Source organism: Salmo trutta, chromosome 7, assembly GCF_901001165.1.
Source record: "Salmo trutta chromosome 7, fSalTru1.1, whole genome shotgun sequence".
Classification (NCBI taxonomy): Eukaryota; Metazoa; Chordata; class Actinopteri; order Salmoniformes; family Salmonidae; genus Salmo; species Salmo trutta.
Genome location: NC_042963.1, coordinates 13334530 through 13359617, shown reverse-complemented (window position 1 = coordinate 13359617; position 25088 = coordinate 13334530). Strand labels below are relative to the sequence as shown.

General features: G+C 44.4%; 3 protein-coding genes across 3 annotated transcripts in view; 1 reads left to right on the top strand and 2 right to left on the bottom strand.

The window, feature by feature from the left end:
• LOC115197781 (potassium voltage-gated channel subfamily KQT member 1-like) overlaps positions 1-939 on the bottom strand; it is a 245666-nt gene extending 244727 nt beyond the window's left edge. The window contains exon 1 of the mRNA XM_029759575.1: positions 828-939. The gene's annotated coding sequence lies outside the window, so the exon portion shown is untranslated. The remainder of the gene's footprint in view (positions 1-827) is intronic.
• A 497-nt stretch (positions 940-1436) lies between these two features.
• Positions 1437-17485, top strand: mrps35 (mitochondrial ribosomal protein S35). The gene is made up of 8 exons (XM_029758047.1): positions 1437-1618; positions 1836-1888; positions 9959-10126; positions 10341-10401; positions 10486-10625; positions 13196-13305; positions 13511-13580; positions 16886-17485. Exons 1-8 carry the CDS (start codon positions 1477-1479, stop codon positions 17147-17149), a joined length of 1008 nt encoding a protein of 335 aa, XP_029613907.1. The 5' UTR covers positions 1437-1476; the 3' UTR covers positions 17150-17485.
• Positions 17486-18540: 1055 nt separating this feature from the next.
• On the bottom strand, positions 18541-20825 carry mansc4 (MANSC domain containing 4). Its single transcript, XM_029759574.1, has 4 exons — positions 20116-20825; positions 19679-19813; positions 19291-19430; positions 18541-19083 (listed from the first exon to the last, which is right to left on the bottom strand). Exons 1-4 carry the CDS (start codon positions 20333-20335, stop codon positions 18541-18543), a joined length of 1038 nt encoding a protein of 345 aa, XP_029615434.1. The 5' UTR covers positions 20336-20825.
• Positions 20826-25088: the final 4263 nt, after the last annotated feature.

Below are 25088 nucleotides of genomic sequence, written 5' to 3'. Positions count from 1 at the left end.
TGAACTGGGTCTGAAAAGAGACGAACGGATCATGGTCACTTAAGCCCTTGGAAACAAGCCTTTGTGGTGGGAGGCTGGAACGTAACAGGAGCTAGCAACCCTCCGTGTCTGTCCTCCACGGCAGAGAATGTGAAGACAGTCTGGTTTCAGAAACACTGCTGCTGTCCCCAGTTCACAGATTGAGTTTCTGTTGTTTAAGCTACGCTGGACAACCATCAAACACACAATAACTCTGTCAGTCATAGGACTCCTATGTTTCCTTCAGTTACAAAGGGATACATGGAAAAATGGACAGGCAATTCCATCACTTCTTCCACATAGGAATATCATCCTCTTAACCTTAATCTTTTTAGTTTTAATATTCAAATGTTTAGGTCTAAACATAGTTTGGGCAAACCATGTTTGTGTGAAGACTGAGAGGATGTTGAAATGATGATTAGAGCACATGGTTTATTGCATACGTATTTAACACAAACAACACGTTTAAAAGAAAGACAACAGGCCTATAACTGTGACGCCTGTCACAGCTGTCATGTGTGCTTGTGTTCAGGCCACAGTAGCTGTATTTTGAGCCATCAAACCAACAGATGTACACAGATCAGATGCTTCAGATGAGCTTTAGAAAAAGGTCTCTGCCAGACATAACACAAAATACAGAAATATTTGCAATAGAATATTATATTAAGATGTTCCCATTTCAGCTAGAGTTATTACAAAAGTCCTAATAGGCCTAAAAATCCAATATACATTTTAATTATCAAAAATAAATAATTTCAGACAGCTTAGTAGCCTAAATTCTTTTCATGATAAATAAAAATTGAACCTACCTTTCTCTTCAGTGGTACCCAACGGCAATACTTTTTTTGTGCGTAAATGGCAGTGGACACCATGGAAAATGAAACAGAATACAGAAACTCAGGTTGTTGTTTCTGTCCCTAACAGCTTGTCTCTGATGTGTGTCTGTCAGGAACAGGGTAGTGTTGCGCTACTATGTGTTAAAGCAGCAGCTGGCAGTGCGCTCAGGATGGCAGGGGTGCTGAAGGACACATGTGGACAGAGCCTATCATCTTGCGCACAGCGTTATCCACCTGACAGACGTGACCTCAGCGGCTCAAATACATGTTTTGGTTTATCAAGAATGAACCAATCAGAAACCGTACTTTTTCAGATAACGATCATGCGAGTAATTGGGTAATCCCAAGCATAAACACCATTAAAATATTGTTGAGCTCCTATATTGTAGTCTAACAGAAAAATAAGTTTAGAAATTCTAAAATAGACCTACATTTTACGAAAATACGTAATAAAACACTTGTAATTGGCTACCGCTAATGCGTTCACCGTTTCCCATATTGCAGTTCATTATCTATACCAAAGGGGGGCGCTGATACCCAATGTTGTATTCATATTCTATTTCGCAAGCGCTAAACGACTGTCCCTCTCGCCTCGCCATAGGTTGACATTGCCTCCTCAAACATGGCTGCACATACATTGAAGAAATCAGTTTTGTCCTTAGGACGAATACATTGTCATATGTATGGAGTTCATGTGCGTAACCCGTTAAACAGAGCAACATATGCAACGGCCTTGTCTACCAATAATTCTAGTCAAAATAAAGGTGAGTTTCCATGCAATACCATGCCGTCACATCGAGGAGCTAATTTGCTAGCTAGCTAGCTAGCCTGGTCCAAATGACTATATGAACCCTGGTCGCAATGATGTCTAAGTTTCGTATAGAAACGTTCATATAGAAAGTTGGATACCGCATAGCTAGCTGCTAGCATAATTAATTGGGCTGTATCGTGTTTTTCTGACACAATCGATATCGATTTCAGGCTTTCCTGACAGAGGGAACAGAGGACCTTTCAACCGAAGATCAAGGAGAGAGGTGAGTGAACAAATAATGTTTGTAGTAGATGTCTGGACTGGTCCAACAGACCCAAGATCAGACCGGTTCCGGGTCCACAATTCGGACTTTTGTCTTAGATCTAGGTCGGTTCTGATATAATTTCCAGGGGTCTGGAGTATGTGCAATTTAAATTGACTTACTCTCAAGACCCGATTGGACAAGTCCTCTGTTAATGTAGTGTTTGTGTGATGAGAATTGCACATTTTGGTCACAAAAAAAGGGAAATGGTGTGAGAATTGCATGCTGTCTAACCCTATATATCAGGGTTTCCGTTAGGAAAATGTGGCGCCAGACAATGTGACCAGACATATTTTAATTTACCGGCCATTTGAGAGATAAACCGGACCCATATGAATTTAGGTGCGTAACCCATTAGGACGTCCACCCATCGTGTTCAGAATGTCAGAAATCACATTTCGATTATGGCAATTCATCTTAACATAGTATGCAACACCTGTAATGAAGCCTCCAATAAAATGTCATTTTCAAGCATTTGCCAAAATGCAATTCCAAATATCTCACATGATGCAAGCGGTATATGACAGATGAAAATCTCAGTTACAAACTTAGAGGGTGAATCTGAAGATGCAACAACTAGGATGGGTTGCTAATATGACTAGGATTGCGCCTTTGAATTCTGGACAACAAAAAATAAAGTTGATATGAAAACCAATAGAACAGGACAGAGTTGGCTGCCTCGCTTCGCGTTCCTAGGAAACTATGCAGTGTTTTTTTTTATGTGTTATTTCTTACATTGTTACCCCAGGTAATCTTAGGTTTTATTACATACAGTCGGGAGGAACTATTGGATATAAGAGCAACGTTAACTCACCAACATTACGACCAGGAATCCAACTTTCCCAAAGCGGATCCTCTGTTTGGCCCACCACCCAGGACAATGGATCGGATCCCAGCCGGCGACCCAAAACAACAGCGCTGCAGAAGGGGCAGACAGAGCGGTCTTCTGGTCAGGCTCCGTAGACGGGCACATTGCGCACCGCTCCCGAGTATACTACTCGCCAATGTCCAGTCTCTTGACACCAAGGTAGACAAAATCCGCGCAAGGGTTGCCTTCCAGAGAGACATCAGAGACTGTAACGTTCTTTGTTTCACGGAAATATGGCTCTCTCGAGACACGCTATCTGAGTCAGTACAGCCACCTGGTTTCTTCACGCATCGCGCCGACAGAAACAAGCATCTCTCGTAAGAAGGGAGGGGTGTATGCCTTGTGATTAATGAGACGTGGTGTGATCATAACAACATACAGGAACTCAAGTCCTTTTGTTCACCTGACTTAGAATTCCTCACAATCAAATGCCGACCGCATTATCTACCAAGAGAATTCTCTTCGATCATAATCACAGTCGTGTATATTCCCCCCAAGCAGACACATCGACGGCCCTGAAAGAACTTAATTCGACTCTATGTAAACTGGAAACCACATATCCTGAGGCTGCATTTATTGTAGCTGGAAATTTTAACAAGGCTAATCTGAAAACAAGGCTCCTTAAATTCTATCAGCATATCGATTGCGACTTGGGCTGGCAAAACACTGGATCATAGTTATTCTATCTTCCGCGATGCATATAAGGCCCTCTCCCGCCCTCTTTTCAGAAAAGCTTACCACAACTCCATTTTGTTGCTCCCAGCCTATAGACAGAAACTAAAACAGGAAGCATCCGCACTCAGGTCTGTTCAACACTGGTCCGACCAATCGGATTCCACGCTTCAAGATTGCTTCGATCACGTTGACTGGGATATGTACCACATGGCGTCGAACAACAACATTGATGAATACGCTGATTCGGTGAGCGAGTTCATTAGCAAGTGCATCGGTGATGTTGTACCCACAGCGTCTATTAAAACATTCCCCAACCAGAAACCGTGGATTGATGGTAGCATTCGCGCAAATCTGAAAGCGCGAACCGCTGCTTTTAATCAGGGCAAGGTGACCGGAAACATGACAGAATACAAACAGTGTAGCTATTCCCTCCGCAAGGCAATCAAACAAGCTAAGCGTCAGTATAGAGATAAAGTAGAGTCGCAATTCAACGGCTCAGACACGAGAGGTATGTGGCAAGATCTACAGTCAATCACGGACTACAAAAGAAAAACCAGCCCCGTCGCGGACCACGATGTCTTGCTCCCAGACAGACTAAACAACGTCTTTGCTCGCTTTGAGGACAATACTGTGCCACTGACATGGCCCGCTACCAAAACCTGCGGGCTCTCCTTCACTGCAGCCAACGGGAGTAAAACCTTAAAACGTGTTAACCCTCGCAAGGCTGCAGGCCCAGACGGCATCTCCAGCCACGTCCTCAGAGCATGCGCAGACCAGCTGGCTGGTGTGTTTACGGACATATTCAATCAATCCTTATCCTGGTCTGCTGTTCCCACATGCTTCAAGAGGGCCACAATTGTTCCTGTTCCCAAGAAAGCTAAGGTAACTGAGCTAAATGACTACCGCCCCGTAGCACTCACTTCCGTCGTCATGAAGTGCTTTGAGAGACTAGTCAAGGACCATATCACCTCCACCCTACCTGACACCCCAGACCCACTCCAATTTGGTTACCACCCCAATAGGTCCACAGACGACGCAATCACACTGCCCTAACCCATCTGGACAAGAGGAATACCTATGTAAGAATGCTGTTCATCGACTACAGCTCAGCATTTAACACCATAGTACCCTTCAAACTCTCCATTAAGCTCGAGACCCTGGGTCTCGACCCCGCCCTGTGCAACTGAGTCCTGGACTTCCTGACGGGCCGCCCCCAGGTAGTGAGGGTAGGTAACATCTCCACCCCGCTGATCCTCAACACTGGGGCCCCACAAGGGTGCGTTCTCAGCCCTCTCCTGTACTCTGTGTTCACCCACGACTGTGTGGCCATGCACGCCTCCAACTCAATCATCAAGTTTGCAGACAACACTACAGTGGTAGGCTTGATTACCAACAACAACGAGACGGCCTACAGGGAGGAGGTGAGGGCCCTCGGAGTGTGGTGTCAGGAAAATAACCTCACACTCAATGTCAACAAAACAAAGGAGATGATCGTGGACTTCAGGAAACAGCAGAGGGAGCAGCCCCCTATCCACATCGACGGGACAGTAGTGGAGAGGGTGGAAAGTTTTAAGTTCCTCAGCGTACACATCACGGACAAACTGAAATGGTCCACCCACACAGACAGCGTGGTGAAGAAGGCGCAGCAGCGCCTCTCCAACCTCAGGAGGCTGAAGAAATTCGACTTGTCACCAAAAACACTCAAACTTTTACAGATGCACAATCGAGAGCATCCTGTCGGGCTATATCACCGCCTGGTACGGCAACTGCTCCGCCCTTAACCGTAAGTCTCGCCATAGGGTCAGTGAGGTCTGCACAACGCATCACCGGGGGCAAAGTACCTGCCCTCCAGGACACCTACACCTGGACCACCCGATGTCACAGGAAGTCCAAAAAGATCATCAAGGACAACAACCACCCGAGCCACTGCCTGTTCACCCCGTTAACATCCAGAAGGCGAGGTCAGTACAGGTGCATCAAAGCGGGGACCGAGAGACTGAAAAACAGCTTCTGTCTCAAGGCCATCAGACTGTTAAACAGCCATCACTAACATTGAGTGGCTGCTGCCAACATACTGACTCAACTCCACCAACTTTAATAATGGAAAATTGATGTATTAAATGTATCACTAGCCACTTTAAACAATGCCACTTTATATAATGTTTACATACCCTACATTACTTATCTCATATGTATATACTGTACTCTATACCATCTACTGTTTCATAGCATCAACAACACCAAACATATATCTTCTCTTTACTTATTTCACTCACCTCGACATCATCACTTTTCAAACTGCGTGTACGTGTCCGAATCCATATCACCAACCAACATAGATACAGCCTATTTCACAGTGAAAAGTTGCCTGCTTCGGTGCCGTCATTTGGAGTAATGAAGTGAAGAAACCGTTGAAAAGTGAAATGACAGAATACCCTGTTTCCGGTTGATGACAACAGCCACGCTGTAATTTAAAGAAAGGCAGTTGATGGCCTCTAAAGAGTTAAGTAGCCTATGTGTTTTGTTTCATTTTAAGACATTTTCGTTGGCTAAATTAAGTTCTGAATTTATTTTGTGCTCCTTATTTAGTTGGTTTAAAAGTAGGCCTGTTAAGGAAATAGCATTTGCCTATTGCTCTCATTTGTTGGGTAGGCCTACGGTAGGCAATCGCCTTTGTTGGTAATAGCTGCAAAATAAGCCTGTTCAAAACTTTTGAAGGTTTCATTCATGTTTTGAAGTTTAAGGACACGTAACTGTAGATCATTTGGCCAATATCACTTGTTTATTGATGGGGCTGGCAGCGCCCAGTTGGAGCTTTCTTTCTCTCGCTTTCTACTCTCGGATCTGAACGGGTCTCTCTGATCCGAACCAGCACGGGTCTGTTTTCCGTCGTCCTTTTCAGAACGGGTCTGACTTTCCTCAGGCTCATTCCAAACGGGTCTCCGTTTTATTTATCCAATAAAATGTAAGCATATCGGGTCAGGTGGTAAAGTCACGGATCTATTTTGGAACGGGTCCAACTTTTTACACCATGAAGACCTCAAGTTTGTAGTGGTTAACCGAATCAAAAGTTTGATACCCACCCTAGCACAGTTGGGTGGGATTGCGAATGTTCGTAAACACGTGCTAAACAAACCGCTTTCCAAAAGTAGATTTTTGGCTGGGTCTTTTGCCCCCCATTTTATTAGCAGTAAAGATAAAACCATTCCATACTGGCAGATGTAGCTAGCTAATTACCGTAGGCACATATCATAGTTCGAAGTAGCTGTTTTTACAAACGCTAGTATTTACACACTAGTATTGGTAGGAGTTGGCTTGCAAAAAACACCTGGAAAAGTCCACTGGAAGTTAAATAAACTTACTCTGCTGATTGTCCGTAGGGTTGGTCCTCATGCAGGGGGGAAATTGAGAAATGACAACAATTTAAAGACTTTACAAATGTGGGTCTGTTGTAGACCTAATTCCTCTCCACTTACCGCATGTCAAAGTCCTGCATGTGTACCATACCTGCACAAAAAAAAGCAAGAACTTGTGGCTAACTATTATTTATGACATGAGGTAAGCTCAAGGAGCTGCATGGGTCTACAACAGACCCACGTTTGGAAATTCTGTTTAATTATACGTTCTATTAGATAAAAAATATATATATATTATTATTACCCACTGTATAAGGAGCTTTCAGCCAATCGACAGAGTAAGTTTAAATGTAATTTGATTGAACTCCTGGCTTCAGGCGGATTATATTTTTTTTGCAAGTTAATTCCCAGCATTGCTAGTGTGTAACCAATGTTTCTCAACTCCAGTCCTTGAGTACCCAATTCATAAATGCTAACTACTTTAGCGCTTATTGACGATAGGATCTTCTTTACTTACCAGGAGACTTTTGTTAAGAGCCCTGATGCTCGGTCTGAAAGTTAGCGCACATCACTTGCAGTACTGTTTTGGGAAACATAAGGAACGTATCTTTCATATCAGAAAATTAAAGAAAATAAAAACATTAAATCACTACACACCTTTTATAATGTTAGAACCATGTGGGACCACTAACCCTATCTCCATGTAACAACGCTTGTTTACGGGGAATAAATGGAAGACATAGACAATTAGCACAGGCGGCCGCCTATCTAGTGTGCTCCAAACACCTCTGTGAAAGCGTAACTGGGGAGGAAATGTAGTTCATCAACTGGAGGCACACACAGTTTTTTTAAAACTTTTTATTTAACTTTATTTAACTAGGCAAGTCAGTTAAGAACAAATTCTTATTTACAATGACGGCCTACCCCGGCCAAACCTGGAGGACGCTGGGCCAATTGTGCGCCACCCTACGGGACTCCCATTTGTTGCCGGTTGTGATGCTGCCTGGAATCGAACCAGGGTGTCTGTAGTGACACCTCTAGCACTGAGATGCAGTGTCTTAGACCGCTGCGTCACTCGGGAGCCTCAAAATGACACTATTCTCTAGTCGAGTGGCAGAAGTTTGACTCTGCGATTTGAAGCGTGTTCGAAATTCCTCAAACAAAATGCATGGTGTTTTCTGAACAACACTCTGAAAACCATGTCATTGCTACCTTGAAAGGACATTCCACAGAGCAAATCAAAACGCACAGATATCTGTGAGTTTGGCTGGGTGAGAAACTGAGCTTCAATAATAATGTTGAGAACCTGGTAAAGAAACTCAAGTTGAGAGTAGGTTTTTATTACCGGCATAAGGCTCGTTTTTTTTTCTTCCTTTGAGGCCATTAAAGAGACGGTATGGTGTACATTCTTGTCTGTCTTGGACTACGTTGATGTTATTTATAAGCAGACCTCAAGCACTACCCTGAAGGCACTTGATTCTGTGTATCATGAGGCCCTTTTAGGTTTATTACTAACCAAAAGCAGCTGACACGTCACTATGATCTCTACAGTGCTGTTGACTGGTCTTCATTAAGTCTATGTAGGCTTAAACATTGGTATACTCTGATCTACAAGACTGTTTTGGGAGAACTGCTGCTTTATCTCTGTTCTTCTTTGACTAGGTCAGCTACGGTGTCACTCCCACTTTCCAAAAATCCAAACGGATCATGGCAAAAATGGTTTTAGTTACTCGGCTTCATGGTCTTGGAACTGTCTCCAGACCAGTTTGAAACTCCAGGGTCTTGTTTCTTTGAAGTTTTAAAGTTTGACCCTCCTGTTACTGAGGAACGTGATTGTCACTAGGATTTCAAGCAGTGGTACACGTGATAGATTTTTATCTGTGGTGTTTGTATATCTCTGTATGTGATTGTAATTTATGGGTGTCTACGGCTATCGTTTGTTCATTGTGTTTCTATGTCTGTAAGTTATGTCTGAGATTTGTCTGAAACGTCGTTCCCCCCTGCCGCTGTCTTGGTTGGACCAGGTCTCTCTTGAAAAATGTATTTTATCTCAATGAGACTTCCTGTATAAATAAAGGTTAAGTAAAAATAGTGCCCTGTAGTCTACATATTAAGTGGAATATACAAAGACAAACTGTATGGACTACACAACAGTGCCTTCAGAAAGTATTCATACCCCTTGACTTATTCCACATTTTGTTGTGTTACAGCCTGATCTACACACAATACCTCATAATTACAAAGTGAAAACATGTTTTAAGACATTTTTGCAAATGTATTGAAAATGAAATACAGATATTGAATTGTCATAACTATTCACACCCTTGAGTCAATACTTTGTAGGAGCACCTGGATCATTTCCCCCCCTCAATTATTCAAACTGTGTCAAATCGATTGTTGATCATTTTCAATTAGATTTTAAGTCAAAACTGTAACTTGGCCACTCAGGAACATTCACTGTCTTCTTGGTAAGCAACTCCAATGTAGATTTGGCCGTGTGTTTTAGGTTATTGTCCTGCTGAAAGGTGAATTCCCAGTGTCTGGTGGAAAGCAGACTGAACCAGGTTTACCTCTGGGATTTTGCCTGTGCTTCGCTCCAGTCAGTTTCTTTTTTTTTTTTTTATCCTGAAAAACTCCCCAGTCCTTAACGATTACAAACATGTCACTTGTTAAGCAAATTTTTACTCCTGAACTTTATTTAGGCCTTAGGCTTTCCGTAAGGGATTGAATTACATTTGAGCTTTACATTTTTGATTAATGTGTAACAATTTAGAAAAACATAATTCACCTTTGACGTTATGGGGTATTGTGTGAAGGCCAGTGACACAAAAATCTCAATTTAATCCATTTTAATTCCAGGGTGAAACGCAACAAAATGTCAAGGGGTGTGAATACTTTCTGAAGGCACTCTAAGTAGGCCAACATGGCTCCTACAGCACATTATGGTCCTTGGGGGGAGAGGGGCATGTCATGAATTCAGCCCAGATTCTTTACTATTAAAAAAGAGGTAATGAGGAATTTTTGATCAAGTTTATTCCAAGCTGTATATTGACAGAAAGGAAGATGTATTTTGAAGTTGACCCACATACTGTCTCCTTTCCATCTGTTCCCTGTCTCCGTGGTGTGTGTCAGGCGGGCGACCCCAGGACAGACAGGATGCCTGTAGACCAGGACTGGACTGCAGTCTACCCGACCGCTACCCCCTTCAGACAGGGCTCCGTGCCCCTGCCTGTCCGCATGGGCTTCCCAGTGAAGAAAGGGGTGCCCCCAGAGAAGAAGGGCAACCTGGAGCTCATCAAGGTCAGAGGTCTTATCTCCAACTTGGCATGATATGAGAGCTTTTGATGTCCGCATTATCTGGCAATGGGAGGGAAATCATTTGTACCATTTAAAGCTATATATTGTATTGTGCTGTCAGGTCATAGTGGTTCCACATATGTTACTTGTACAGCGGTATTTCTGTTCTGTGCATTGTAGCTAATTCAGGTTTTTATTAAAACGGTTCTCTTTTCAGATTCCAAACTTTTTGCATTTAACTCCATTAGCCATAAAGAAACACTGTGAAGCTCTGAAACGTAAGTCAAAAAATTGCTTATTGAGTCACACTGTTACTGTAGCAACAGTATTTAATTGTGTTTCTGTTTCTCTTTTCCCTGAAGCGTTCTGCACAGAGTGGCCCTCTGCCCTGGACACAGGTGCTAAATGTGATGAGCACTTCCCTGTCAAAGTAGAGAGCAAGGACTACGTGTCTGCCGGCACCTCCCTCAGAAACCCATCTGCCCGCGTAGTCCACCTCAGAGTAAGTTTCTGTCTGCCTGTGTTGTAGGCGTATATGGTCTGGGACTCAGGGGGTTTAGTTTACAGATTAAAATACTAATATTTCAATTTGACTCTTTGACCTGTATTTGACCCTCTACGGAATTCATAGAAAGTGCAGTTTTCTCCTCTTTTGTATAGAAGGGATCTAGAGATTCACTAAACAGCTCTCAGCTCATGTCCGGCTGACCTTTCAAGAAAGACCTCCATTGTCCGTATCTCTGCTTTTACGCCTATGAAATACTGCTATAACATACTTGCCACAAATAGAGAACCGCACTAAAGTGGAACCTAAAAACAAATGCTTAGGGGAGAATGGGGTAAGTTGAGCCACCCTTATTTCTAGGAAACCATACACTAAATTAATCATTTTACCAAATATTAAGGAAGAGGTAATTCTATGGAGTCTGAAGGAAGAAACCACATATAATACGTTTTAAGCAAGTTAGGTAAAGTCAAGGTAACCTAGTGGTTAGAGCGTTGGGCCAGTAATCGAAAGGTTGCTAGATCGACTCCCCGAGCTGACAAGGTAAAAATCTCTTGTTCTGCCCCTGAACAACGCAGTTCCCTGGTAGGCCATCATTGTAAATAAGAATTTGTTCTTAAGTGGCTTGCCTAGTTAAATAAAGGTTAAAAAAAGAATTTGTGTTAGAGCTTTCATGATGCTTGTACAGTTGTGGGCAAATACAGTATATTAGCACCTTTATTAAATCATTCCTCATTTCTTCTAAAATAAGTAGAAATGTAGAACAACTTTTGGTCACCACACCTTATTGGATTTTCAACATTGCAGAACCAATTTTATTTTAGTAAACTTATGTTTACAATTGTAATGTAGAAAATAAAGACATGATATGGACAAAATTATTGGCACCCCAGAGCTAGTACTTGGTTGCACAGCCTAAGGCCAAGATAACTGCAGACAAACGCGTATTGTAGCCATCAATGAGCTTGCTGCAACCTTCTACTGACAATTTGGTCATCTTTTTAGCAGCAAACTGCTCTAATTCATCAATATTTGAGGGGTGCCCTCTACCAACTGCTGTTTTCAGATCTCACCATTGTTTGGATGTGATTCAGATCTGCACTCTTCGTTGGCCAAATCCAGAACAGTCCAGCATCTCTTCATAACCATTCCTGGGTGCTTATTTTGATGTGTTTTGGGGTCATTGTCCTGCTGGAAGACCCACAACCTTTAATGGAGACCCAGTTTTTTAGACACTGGGTTGAACATGGGAATACAAATCACATGATCTGCTGATTTCATGATGCCTTGCACACCTCCAAGCCCCCAGTACCAGAGGCAACAAAGCAACCCCACAGCGTTATCACACCTCCCCCATGTTAGATTGTAGGGAGGGTGTTCTTTTTTTATTAAATCCTTCATTTGGTTGTCAGTAAAGACACCGCTCTGATATGTATTGACAAAGAGCTCTAATTTTGTTTCATTGGTCCACAGAACATTTTCTCCAGGATTTGGGCTTGTTTAGATGAGTTTTTGAGAAGTTCAATCGGGCTTTCTTGTCTCCTTCAGCAGTGGGGTCTTCCTATGTTTACCAACAACCAAATTAAGCTTTCAAAGAAAATAACTAATTGATTATGGGGGAGGTTCGATAATGCTGTGGGACTGCTTTGCTACCTCTGGTACTGTGTGCAAGACGTTGTGAAATCAGCGGATTATCAAGGTGTTTTGGAGTGCAATGTTCAACCCAGTGTCCAGAAATGGTGTACCTGTTGAAGGTTGTGTGTTTTCCAGTAGGACCACAACCACACACACACCCAGGAATGGTTCAAGAAGAAACACTGTTATGGAGTGGCCAGTGAGGAGTCCAGATCTGAATCACATCTATAACCTTTGGCATGAGCTGAAAACAGCAGATGGTGGAGGGCACACCTAAAACATTGAAGAAGTAGAAGAGTTTTCTGCTGAAGAGTGAGACCAGTTCCCAGTAGAAAGGTGCAGCAAGCTCATTGATGGCTACAAGAAGCATTTGTTGGCAGTTATCTTGGCCAAAGTTTCTAAGCTTCAATACGAGCTCCTAAACCTAGCATGAAAGTGCATCCTTGTAGCTGTGTGGGCTACTATATTCAAAATGTTTGCCTCGGGGTTAAGTTGAGCAAATTGAAGTGTTTTCTTCCCAGGCGTAATGCAAGACATTTTTGCTGGGATATGAGGTAACAACAGGGCCTGGCCTATGTTAAGTGTACAAAGGGGTTGTTAGGTTTCAAGTCTGTGTTTTAAACTCAGTTTACTGAAGGACAAGCAGGTATGATTCATGCTGCAGAAAACATTATTCCCCCTTACAGCTGTGACGGCTGCAGTTCTTTGGAATCATTTTAAGCATCTTTTGTGATGAAGTGTTTCACTGCTGCAGAGTTTCGACATTTAGTGTGGCACGGCGCTTATTTCAGATGTCATGAGTCAGGATGGACGGTTGCGTCTATTGTTTTTTTGCGTGCTAAAAGGGCATTGAGGGTTTCATTTTGAAGCAGCTTAGGCAAACCAAATAAGCTTCAGTATTATAATGTAAGATTGTGTTTCTGTCCGCTCAGCTTAAGCTCTCCTGTCTGAACTTGGATGACCATGCCAGGAAGAAGATGGTTAAACTGGTAGGAGAGAGGTACTGCAAGGACACGGACACACTCGCCATCACCGCTGACAGGTAAGCAGCGCTCCCTGTTGTTCAATGTACTATTACAAATATCGACTAGTTCCTCTTCGTTTAAAAGAGGCTAAGTAAGTTATTGGTCCTTCACTGTCGTCATTGCTTTACAGTGACGTCTTTTGATGGGGAGGTTTTACTTCAACTCGCCCTGTACTTTCTGATCAATGTTTTATTTTATTTTTTCTCACCTTTGCCCTGCCAGCTGCCCTGTGAGACAGCAGAATTATGACCATGCCATGTACCTCCTGACTGTCCTCTATCACGAGTCGTGGGTAAGTGTCTTGCTAGTGCCAGGGGCGCGTTCAGAAAGTCCCCTTGTACAATTTGTCCTCGGTTCTATTCAGGACATGTCTGTCTGCTATGTTCAGTACGTTGCATCTTCCTGAACGTGACCCTGGTCAGTGCCAAAGAGCTTGAGTAGACAATCTTCCACCTAACCTCACCACCCAGCCAATACGTGGACGATGAGTAGACAAATGGTCAGGCAGCCAAGTCCATCACTATCCAGAGAATCCGTGATGTACCAGGAAAGGGATGCCTGATATCTTAAAAATGGACGGCTTAAGTAGAAAGAGCACGACAGGCTTTTTTTGTTGCATTTCAACCAAGTCATGAATATTTCAAGAGTTCACTATTCACAAGTACTGCCCCTCCCCACCAAACCCCCGTGTCCTGCTGGGACACTCGTGTGGCTTTTCCATGGCCAAAGCTCTTCCTCCCTCCGTTTGTCTGTTTTCATTTCCAACTGCTAAGACCATGCCAATCTAGCTAGCACCAATGGACTTGACACCTCTCTCTACCCTTGGTGTGAAAGAGAGAGCCTGTTAGGGAGCTATGAGTGGTGAATAGGCAAAAGGACGGCATACAGCAGCATTGTTCCACTGGCATTTCCCCTCTAAACAGGAGAAAACCAACACCAGAATAAGGTCCTGACCCCGCCACTTATTCACAGTGCGCCAACTCCAACCAACACCACACACCTGAGAAATCCACCACCAGGGTCACCAGCACAGGCTGCTTTCACATGAGAGTACAGCCACACGGGAATTAATGACTCTCCCTGTTGTGCCTCTGGCAGTTCTCTCGCCAAGGCAGCAGGGGTTTAGCTGGTAAAAAGCCTTGGCTTTTTTTTGTCTCTCTAAGAAATGGCGTCAGAGCCGGGAAGCGGAACACTGTCCGCTGCCCTTTACACGCACAATGGAAGGCACAGTGCAGCCCGCAGGTTGGTGGACGCTGGGAGGGAGAACCCATACACCGGTAGTAACGCAAGCCCACAAAGAGGCCAATTGTTAGTTGCCACTGAGGTGATTCTATCTCTTTGCTCAGTGAGAAGGACTCTTGACTCTCTGGGCCTGTTGCTAATTCTGCTGTGGGCTGTTGATCCGGGCCAGTGCTCTACTGGGAGGGACCACAGTCCTCCACCACACCACAGCAGGAAGTCTACAGTACTTTACCGTCTGGCCCGCTGGGTACTAGAGTTGCTCCAATCCCCAAGTGACTATCTAATATGTCCATCCCTTATCTGAGCGCTCCAGTACTCTGTGTCCCATTCCAGTAATAAAACCCACAAATGTCTTCCTCCTCTGCATCTCCATCTTTTCATTCACTGGGATAGACTCCATATCTCCCACCACAGAGTGTGTCTGTCAGACCAATGGTCAACCATTATAGCTATGTACACTGAGTATACCAAGCATTAGGAACACCTTCCTATTATTGAGTTGCACCCTCCCTTTTACCCTCAGAACAGCCTCAATTCATCGGGACATGGACTCTACAAGGCGTCGAAAGCGTTCCACAGGGATGCTGGCCCATGTTGACTCTAATGCTAACAGGGAGAGGACTGATCTCTTCTCCAGCCATCCCCACTGCACCACCTGTTCGCTGGAGGGGTTGGCCTCCAGCCAGTCTTGATATTGGGGACCATATAGACGTAATGAGGTCCATTAACCCCAAACACCTGGGCTGCAGGAGAGCCTGTGGCAGCCCCTGCTTTAAGCTCACACACAACGGGCCTATTGTCCTCTGGGGAATGTGATGGGAGGGAGACCGGCTGTGGTGGAGGGACTCAGCACCACGTCTGGAGAAACACTATCTCTGTGAGAGGACAGGAGAGAGGAGCGCCACAAAGGGTTGAGGGGCGACCAGGGCACTCAAGGGGTTCCACACATTGCTCTGTCCCCAAACCCACATTCCCATGACGGACCGCTGTGGGACACCTTATGTTAACGTGTCACATACGTATATAACATTATTGTCATATATTGAGGCATAAACAGAAGAATCACGGTTACGATTTTTTTGTCTGAGGTTATGTATGGTGCATTCGGAAAGTATTCAGACCCCTTTTTCTACATTTTGTTATGTTACAGCCTTCTAAAATTTATTAAATTATATTTTTCCATCAATCTACACGCAATACCCCATAATGACAAAGCGAAGAAGAAAAAATATCTTATTTACATAAGTATTCAGACCCTTTGCTATGAGACTCAAAATTGAGCTCAGGTGCATCCTGTTTCCATTAATCAACCTTGATATTTCTACAACTTGATTGGAGTCCACCTGTGGTAAATTCAATTGATTGTACATGATTTGGAAAAGCACACACCTGTCTATATAAAGTCCCACAGTTGACAGTACATATCAGATCAAAAACCAAGCCACCATAGGAATTGTCCGTAGAGCTCTGATACAGGATTGTGTTGAGGCACAGATCTGGGGAAGGGTACCACAAAATGTCTGCAGCATTGAAGGTCCCCAAGAACACAGTGGCCTCCATCATTATTAAATGGAAGAAGTTTGGATTCAAGATTCTCTGTTCTGATGAAACCAAGATTGAACTCTTTGGCCTGAATGCCAAGCATCACGTCTGGAGGAAACCTGGCAACATTCCCTACGGTGAAGCATGGTGGTGGCAGCATCATGCTGTGGGGATGTTTTTCAGTGGCAGGGACTGGGAGACTAGTCAGGATAGAGGGGAAAGATGAACAGAGCAAAGTACAGAGAGATCCTTGATGAAAATCTGCTCCAGAGCCCTCAGGACCTCAGACTGGGGTGAAGGTTCACCTTCCAACAGGACAACGACCCTAAGCACATAGCCAAGCCAACGCAGGAGTGGCTTCGGGACTAGTCTCTGAATGTCCTTGAGAGGCCCAGCCAGAGCCCGGACTTGAACCCGATCGAACATCTCTGGAGAGACCTGAAAATAGCTGTGCAGCAACGCTCCCCATCCATCCTGACGGAGCTTGAGATGATCTGCAGAGATGAATGGGAGAAACTCCCCAAATACAGGTGTGCCAAGCTTGTAAGGTGCATTAACAAAATACTGAGTAAAGGGTCTGAATACTTATGTAAATGTGATGTAACTTTTTTCTTTTTTTTTTGCAGAAATGTGTAAACCTGTTTTTGCTTTGTCATTATGGGGTATCGTGTGTAAATTGATGGGGGGGGGTGTTTGAATCAATTTTAGAATAAGGCTGTAACGTAACATTTTTGGGAAAAAGTCAAGGGGTCTGACTACTTTCTGAATACATTGTAGCTAACAATGCTGTGCTGTTCCACTTACTCTTTCTAGAAAATGGAGGATTGGGAGTCGGAGAAGACTGTGGCAGACATGGAAGAGTACAGCTGGGAGGACAGCCCCTCTCAGAAGAACATCATGTCCACCTTGGTCCGCATGCAGGTAGAGGGGGAGGGAGAGGCGGTGAGGGAGGAGCTGCTGGGGAGGCCAGAGGTGCTGGAGTACAGGGACTCTGTGACCAGACTGAAGAACGAGGGAGAGAGCGAGAGCAGCATGCACCAGTACAGAGACGCTGTGAAGAAACTGCTCAACCTTTAATATGCCCTCTACTGTACATGCAGATACACACAGGAGAGTGAGCAAGAACAGTCATGGGACAGTGTAGTCACCAATACAAAGCAAAGACCAGAACTCGACTGCTACACACTTGGGGTGACCAGTTCAATGTCTAGACAAACCTATCATCTGATTTCACCACACACAGCATTTGATGCCTGTAACTGTCTTTTGTGAAATATTTATTGACAATAAATAAAAGGACCTCTGTTTATATGTCTGTAATACAATTGTCTAATACTAGTTATGCTAAACTGATAGCCTGAAGCAAAAAATGTATTGCTTGCATTTTAAATAAAAAGCTTCATTTTTCTCAAGTTCTGAAATTTGGGCTAAGTTCTTACTGTTATTTCAACAAGTGCTTTTTACATCACTAGACAGTGGACACAAATGTTTACTGTATTACCCTCTCTTCCTGGCTTCAAACCCATCACCTTCTCCCCTCTGGCCCAGGGGGACAAAGAGAAGCACCCTACTGAAATGACATATTCAGCAATGGGCCTATAAAAAATAAATCACCAAACCCTTCAAAAGGGTTCCTGCTCTGGTCCATGTGATTCTGGGTCAGGTGAAACCCGATGCGCAGGAAAGATGTTCTGGAGGAGAGAGGAGTGGTGGCAAGATGGGTCTGAGCCTAAGATACACCTCCACTCGCATACACCACAGTCCATTTAGCAGCTTACTGCCTCATCAAAACTTGGCTTGTTGCAGCAGCTTTTCTTGCTTGGAAGCCCCCATCAATGCACTTAAAGCAGAGCAGACACTGGGCACTGTCCATGGAGTTTGGCATCAACATCTGTTTGATTTCATTCGACCGCATCAAAATGTAGGTCTGCCAAAAGGACGTACAGTATCTTTAGGCAAATGACCTACAAATGCATCAGCAGTTACTGTAAGTCTCAAGCCATTACATCAGTATTAACCACAATCCTCACAGCAACTTTGGTCTCACAGTTTTGGCATGTACTTCAATTCATTCTCTACTGGGTCTACGGAATCTAAAATAAGCTCCATGCAGCTCATCTTTTCAGAACCCCTAAAGTATAGCTATACATAAGTAAGATGATACTGAATATGTCAGAATGGGGAAAAAATAACAACAGCTGCATTTTTTTTAACCATTTACACCAGTGATGGTCCCGATCTTTGCTTTTCAGTTTCAGTGGTTTTTCCAGACTACACACACACACATACAGATTGCGTTTGGAGGGAGGAAAACAACATTCGCAGGTCGGTGGCAGGTCCCTTTGCTAAATTGATGATTGTTTCTGATGTAAACATTACTTCTCTAGTGGACTAGCATTACTTTACTTTTAAATGTGCAGTTCCCTGTAAAAGCTTTGTTAGTCCCTGTTTTGAACCCCATGGTTACCTCAGGAGCTCTCCCTGACAATGGCATACTTAATGAGGCGCATGGACCCCCCTTTCCCCCTCCAGGTGGTCCTGTAACGCCCCTTCCTCTTCCTCCGACCCCTCCAGCTCACCACTAGCAGCACGGAACAGCAGCAGCTCAGCAGCACCGTGACGACCGTCACCGCGGCAACCAGCAGGGTGTGTGCCGCTACGTGCCACCCTTGGCCCAAACCACCGGGTGAGGGGGACTCCACCCCGCCCTGGCTACCCTGGTCGCCTTCTCCCACTGCAGCCTCTGTTAGGTTCCTGCCCACATAGCCCTTGGTGTCGTTGAGGTCCTGCTTGTTACTGCCATCCACGTTGGCTGCAGGAGCCAGGGAGGTCAGGGGGCTGGTGGGACTGGTGGTGGTGGTGGCCATCCTGGCTGTGGATGTGGGCTGCTGGGTAGGTGTGGTGGGATGTGGGGTGGTAGTTGATTCTCTGTGGGTTGATGGATAGGCAGGGATGGTCTGGGTGGTGTAGGGGGCAGTCGTGGTGGGGGTCGGGGGAGTGGTGGTGGGGGCCTGGGTTCCCAGGGTGGGCATTATGGTGAAGGAGGGGGTGGATGTGACGGGGGAATGAGTAGTGCCCAGAGTAGGGCTCTGGGGTGCGGCGGTGGTGGTGGTGGTGGTGGTGGTGGTGGTGGTGGCGGCGGTGGTGGTGGCGGTGGTGGTGGTGGCGGCGGTGGTGGTGGGGATCCTGGCAGTAGGGACTATGGTTAGAGGCTGGACTGGGGGGACGGGTGGCCGGTTGAACTGGCGCTTGTCTGAGGCTAGGGGCTGTGAGGCGTTGACTCTGGTGTAGAGGTGGGGCAACACCCGCACGTTGGAGGTGAAGTACTTTCCAAACACCAACAGGTCCGGATCCACACCTGTGTGAGACCCAAGACATCCAACCCCACAGTCAAATGCTGTCAGAGTAGCAGGTGATAAATAATTTCACTGAAGCCTATACCATCCCAAATCACCTATACCATCCCAAGCTTTTTGTGTGTGTGTGTGTATTAATAACCAGTAATAAACATCTGTGTTTGGCTTCTTTTAGAATTCATAGAAACAAACAGCACTAAAGTACGACTTAGTTCCTGGGTCTAAACATGTTTATCTTATGGAGGCTCACCTTTGGTGATGTTGTACAGGATGACGTTGCCTCTGTAGCTTAGGATACAGCTCTCCAATGTTGGACAGTGCATATGAAAACAGTTCACGTTCTCGTGGATGGTGTCATAGTGGAATATCGCCAGGTTACAAGAAACTAAGGAGTTACATAAAACGTTAATTATCCATCGACGCACCCTGCAACAGATGAATAAACTTTTGCGTAGCGCAGTCACACATGACATGCTACGCCTGTCCACCTGGCAGGGCACCTGCATATAAAAGTATTGTACAAAATTGCCTCCAATAGGTCATGAATTAAACATTTGAGAATACTTTTTTAATGTAGACATTTACATAATGGTACATTTGGGTCCTAGTAGGGTTAAACTGATATCGCTGCGCATCTAGTCAATAGTAAAAATCCGATACAAAAATGAACAATTACAGTAAACTTACAATTTCTCGTAAGGCAACAGGTTCGGCTGCATTTCAGAGCTGTCTCTTCTTGGTAATACTTCAGAAGCTGGGCGCCTCTTCTCTGGGATTCCTCAATGTCGATGAATATACCAGGGTATTGACGAATCCAGCAGTTTTTATAATAAGTAGTCGGCGAACACCTCGATTCCGTGTAGTACACCAAACTCAGAATCGTTAGCAAACCCCATGGAACAGTCATTGCGCGTGTAATATGTAATCAAATCATGTTAAAATTCAAGTTGAATAGAGGATCGTCAACATTTTCGGACACATCTGCGAGGTTCTCTTGAACTTGGTCGATTGACAGAAATGATGTCGGACTGCTTGCGCCAGCTATGTGTGTCCTAGCCAGGTGTGTCACGACTACGTAGGCTACCAGAGGACGAGTTTGCGCGGAATCTCTGAGTCAAGCCCACATTGTTTTCGCGGTTCTATTTGCGAGGCCGGTATGTCTGATCTCTGCAAACTGTTCATTCATGTACCCTACCACTAGCAGTAATGTAGTACTGGCTTTATTATCAGTTGCAAAGAAAACGTAGAGTAGCGGTACTTGCCATATAGGCTTCATTACACTTGCCAAGTGGGTGCCAAACGTCCCCATCTGGTTGCTGCTATTCACATTATAGCTTGTAGCGGTGTAGCCTGTATTACTGACTCTTAGACTCAACTCAATTAAGTAAACGTTATTTATTTTTAATCATTATACCGTTAGATCAGTGCACACTGACCCTACCTCAATACGTCATCGGGAAATCCAAACAGACAGGGAATGCCACAACTCATTGTTCCCACTCTCCACAATATCTGTTTTCAGGGGCAGACATATGAGAGAGGATTACCATAATTGTAACTAGCAGCCTAGAATCTTAAGAACTAGATTACGAGACTAAGATATGTTTCTCCCTCACTCCCTTTTGTTCCACTTGTTTCCCACCTATTGTCAGCATGTCTGTCAACCACGGTGCCACATTTCCATTATCCACATCTTGGCCCAGCTAGGGTACTGGCTCACAGGTTTAGATAGAATACTTACAAATTGAAGTGTTTAAGCAAGGTTTGGAGTCCAGCTCTGATAGTGAGGGAAAGAGTTTCAACAGTAATAATGACCCATGGACCCGGGAAGTCTGCTCATAGTGACCTGCCAGCGCAGCACAGCCTGAAGCTGGCTTCTGCCCCAGACAGAGACTACACTCCAACGGGGCAGGCTTTAACAGTCATAATGAGCTACTGCTACTGGGGTATAATCTGTGGATTGGCAATGATGAAGTTTGTATGCCAGGCGCCCAGACCACAAAATGTAACATTGCTGTAGGTTACATCTCTGAACACAAATCAGATATTTCGGGGAGATGCCTTGCAATGTAAATTATCTCAGGTAATATGCTTATAGTTGGTTACTCATAGAAAAATAAATACCATATCATACGCTTTTATATAAGTCGATTTACAATCATACGTGCATATATTTTCCATGAGTGGCCCCATCGGGATTCGAACCAACAACCATTGGTGTTGCAAGCGCCACGGTCAACCAACTGAGCCACAGAGACTAGGACCATTTAAGCCGTCCTGGGTGTGGTACACGATGGTATTCAACATATAAAAAACTGACTACTAACATACTTCATTCAATACACTTATGGACATCTGCAATATGGGACCAATTATATTTACTGCTGATTAAACGGTCAAACGTTTTGAATGTTTACTATTGCACATTTATCTAGCTCATCAGAGGATCGTTTTGTATATAAGCTTTCTAGCTTCAGAAGATAAATGACTGATAATGGAAAAGTGTCGCAAGAGAGAGAAGAGAACAGGTGAAGACACTTCAATTAATACGTTTATCAACATGTATTCTGTTGTGGATAAAACAGAATGTTCATTTATATGAATCGTACGTTTTAGATTTGTGTCAATCCTGAAACATCCGTCATTAGGGCTGCAATGAGGGGTTGTTTATCTGGCCCGGGTTACTCCGGTGGGATAAATTTCAATTTGGTGATAAATTTGAACCTTAGTTTTGGAACTGGGCTGCCTCCCGGGCGTAAACGTGATGCCCTGCTCTGGCGGACAGCGAGGCGGCTCAAAACAACAGTGATGTAATTAAGCACGTGGAGAGATGAGTAGGAGTTTGTGTTTTCCCCTGCAAAAGTGATTGCTTTAGATAAAAACGCGTTATCTGCCTATGAACTCGTTTGAAACTCGTTTGAAAATGTAAACATATATTTGATGGAAAATAGATGTATGTTTCTGGAAGATGCAGCATGCTGACTTGTTGACATAAATGACGGAGCGCAGCGCAGATTAATGTTTCATTTGAGATGGGCGCTCCTCCCTCCCGGATTTCGCCCGATGACGTGACGGTTCAACCCAGGCCAGCCCAATAGAGCTGCCTCAATGATATTGTTTCCTCATGTTCTTTCGATGTTCAATCGGATTGAAGCCTGTGCCACAATCAGGGGCCTGTTGCACAAAAGTAGAATTAAGACATCCGGGATAAATGACTCAGCTGAGCTCAATGAAGCCAAAACATGTGCGTCCAGGCTTAATTGGTTGCACAAAGACCAAGCCAGGATGAGCAGACACGGATTCATTAAGCCAGGTGAAACCAATCCTGGATAGGTGCGCGCTCACGGCTCACTCAAATAGACCCCGCCACAGATCACAGATTAACTGATTTACCATGGCAACTAGAGCCGCGTACTTTTCCCCGTCGGAAGCACAAATCCTCATGGAGGCATACGAGGAGGTAAAAGATATAATTAAGAAGAAAGGCAACACCGCCACAGTGATAAAGCAAAGAGAAAAAGCGTGGCAAAGTATTGCAGACCGCCTGAATGCGTAAGTAGTGCACAATTACACAGTCACCGCTCCGCTGAAACATCACAATTACAATTCAAATATTTAATTCACATCTCCAAAAATGCAGTTGTACTGTAATTATGAAACGGTTAAATTTTTAATTGAAATGTACTGCAGATATGAGTGAAATTGTGTAAAGTAACTCCATCACACTGTATAAAGCTATGATAGATTTTTTGATATTTTTACTGAAAACAAGACAAAAATACCAAGTAATTTTTTGCAGTGTGACTCCATTAAATGTGTGTGTGTGTGTGTGTGTGTGTGTGTGTGTGTGTAGATTAAACAAGAACGGGCCAAAACGGACATGGCAGCAGGTCAAAATCAAATACAAGAACATTCTGCAGAATGGTATGGTCCCTGACTAATATTTAACAAAGCACAAGCATATATTGTACCCAGAAGGTGCCTGCTCACACATTGTCTGTACTGTTTTAGCAGTGAAAAAGAATACCCACAGACAAGGCACGGGTGGTGGGTCACCAAAGGCTGACCTTACCCCAGCAGAGGACATGGCCTTGGAGCTAAATAAAGGCAGGCCCGTCTTAGAGGGGATCCCTGGGGGGAAAGAGACGAGCATAGGTTCCTCCCAAGATGCCACCCGCTTCATTCCAAGGTATGTCCTTCCATCTCTACATGGGATACAACCACATTCATATTGAATCAATTTGGACTGTCTGACTTTGGTTTACCTATTGCCTTGCAGTGTCTGGCAGCACTGTGTTCCTGTTAGAGCCACCAGCACAAGCACTAGACGATGCTGATCCAGTGAGTACTCCATCAAAGGCATACTGTAGGCCTGGCATGTCTTGTCTACTAGCTTCAATATGAATCCGATTAAATGTGATAGGGTGAAGGCCCCAGTGCAGCAGCAACAGCACATGATGGAGACGATGATGAGGAGGAGACCATCTCTCTGGATTCCAGAAGGCATGAGGTATCATGTTAAGACTGTGAAAGTACTATTTACTCTACAATGGTGAGGAGTCCTCATCAAAATCAAAAAATCTAATTTCTTTTACAGGACCCAGATGCTATACAGTGGGAAAACCAGCCTGGCAACATAGTGCGTATTAATAAAAGGACACCACATCCTGCCAAATTCCAGCTGCGCTAATTGTATTGTGTTCACAGAGCTCACAAGCTATCAGAAAGTTGTATGGCAACCACCTCCGGCGCCAAATAGAACTGGCAGACATAGACATTCAGTACAAGAAGAAAAAGATGGAAAATCTTGCACTGGAGTCCGAAATAAAAAAGAGGACAATTAGGAAACTGGACCTTGAAATAAAAAAACTTGAGAGGGAGGTGAGATATGCCTTCAATGTACACTGTATGCTAACTGTAACACAAATGTATTAATCATTATTTTTCTTTCCTCCCCCAGCTCCAAGAAGATGACACAGCTCAAAATAAAAATTAGGTATATTCTCGTAAAGTCAAGTGAGCCATGACATATGAGCTCTTATTGTGAGCACACAGGACGGTGGCATCTTTCTAAGTTTTTTTTTATTTTCCCAGCAATCAGTACAACCAAGTCATCGTTATAAGGCATCGCCCTCTTTTGCCCACCCCCCCAGCACCAGGTGTGGCCACTAGCCTATATGAAGGCCCAAAATTGTGTGTTCCTTTCTGCTCTGACAATGGCATGCCCATTCGTGCGAGATGTGGTGGATGAAGAAGCACTTGTGCTGAGGAGAGCCTTCAGGCGAGAAAGGGTCTTCAGGGACCGGTTGGACCCACTGGCCTTCCCTGATGACCATCTATATGAAAGATACAGGTTTTCTGCAGATGGCATCAGGTATCTATGCAGACTACTGGGTCCCAGGATTAAGCACCGCACTGCACGGAGCCATGCACTGAGTGTGGAGCAAATGGTTTGTGTGGCCTTGCGCTTTTTTGCTAGTGGAGCCTTCCTGTACTCAGTGGGGGATGCAGAACAGCTGAACAAGGCCACAATTTGCCGCACAATAAGGAGTGTGTGTCTGGCTATCAAAGCATTAGCAGATGTCTTCATCTCCTTCCCTGGCCACAGAAGACTCTGTGACATCAAAGAGGAGTTCTATAGGATTGCAGGTAAGAGGATC

What these genes read in the sequence shown, in the direction of transcription:
- mrps35 (XM_029758047.1), top strand. Translation starts at nt 1,477, where the DNA reads ATGGCTGCACATACATTGAAGAAATCAGTTTTGTCCTTAGGACGAATA. An exon ending in GCAACCTGGAGCTCATCAAG is followed by an intron (nt 10,127 to 10,340) that starts GTCAGAGGTCTT and finishes TTCTCTTTTCAG; the next exon opens with ATTCCAAACTTTTTGCATTT. An exon ending in ACACTGTGAAGCTCTGAAAC is followed by an intron (nt 10,402 to 10,485) that starts GTAAGTCAAAAA and finishes TTTTCCCTGAAG; the next exon opens with CGTTCTGCACAGAGTGGCCC.
- mansc4 (XM_029759574.1), bottom strand. Translation starts at nt 20,335, where the DNA reads ATGACTGTTCCATGGGGTTTGCTAACGATTCTGAGTTTGGTGTACTAC. An exon ending in CTGTTGCCTTACGAGAAATT is followed by an intron (nt 19,814 to 20,115) that starts GTAAGTTTACTG and finishes GTAACTCCTTAG; the next exon opens with TTTCTTGTAACCTGGCGATA. An exon ending in CCTGTACAACATCACCAAAG is followed by an intron (nt 19,431 to 19,678) that starts GTGAGCCTCCAT and finishes GGTCTCACACAG; the next exon opens with GTGTGGATCCGGACCTGTTG.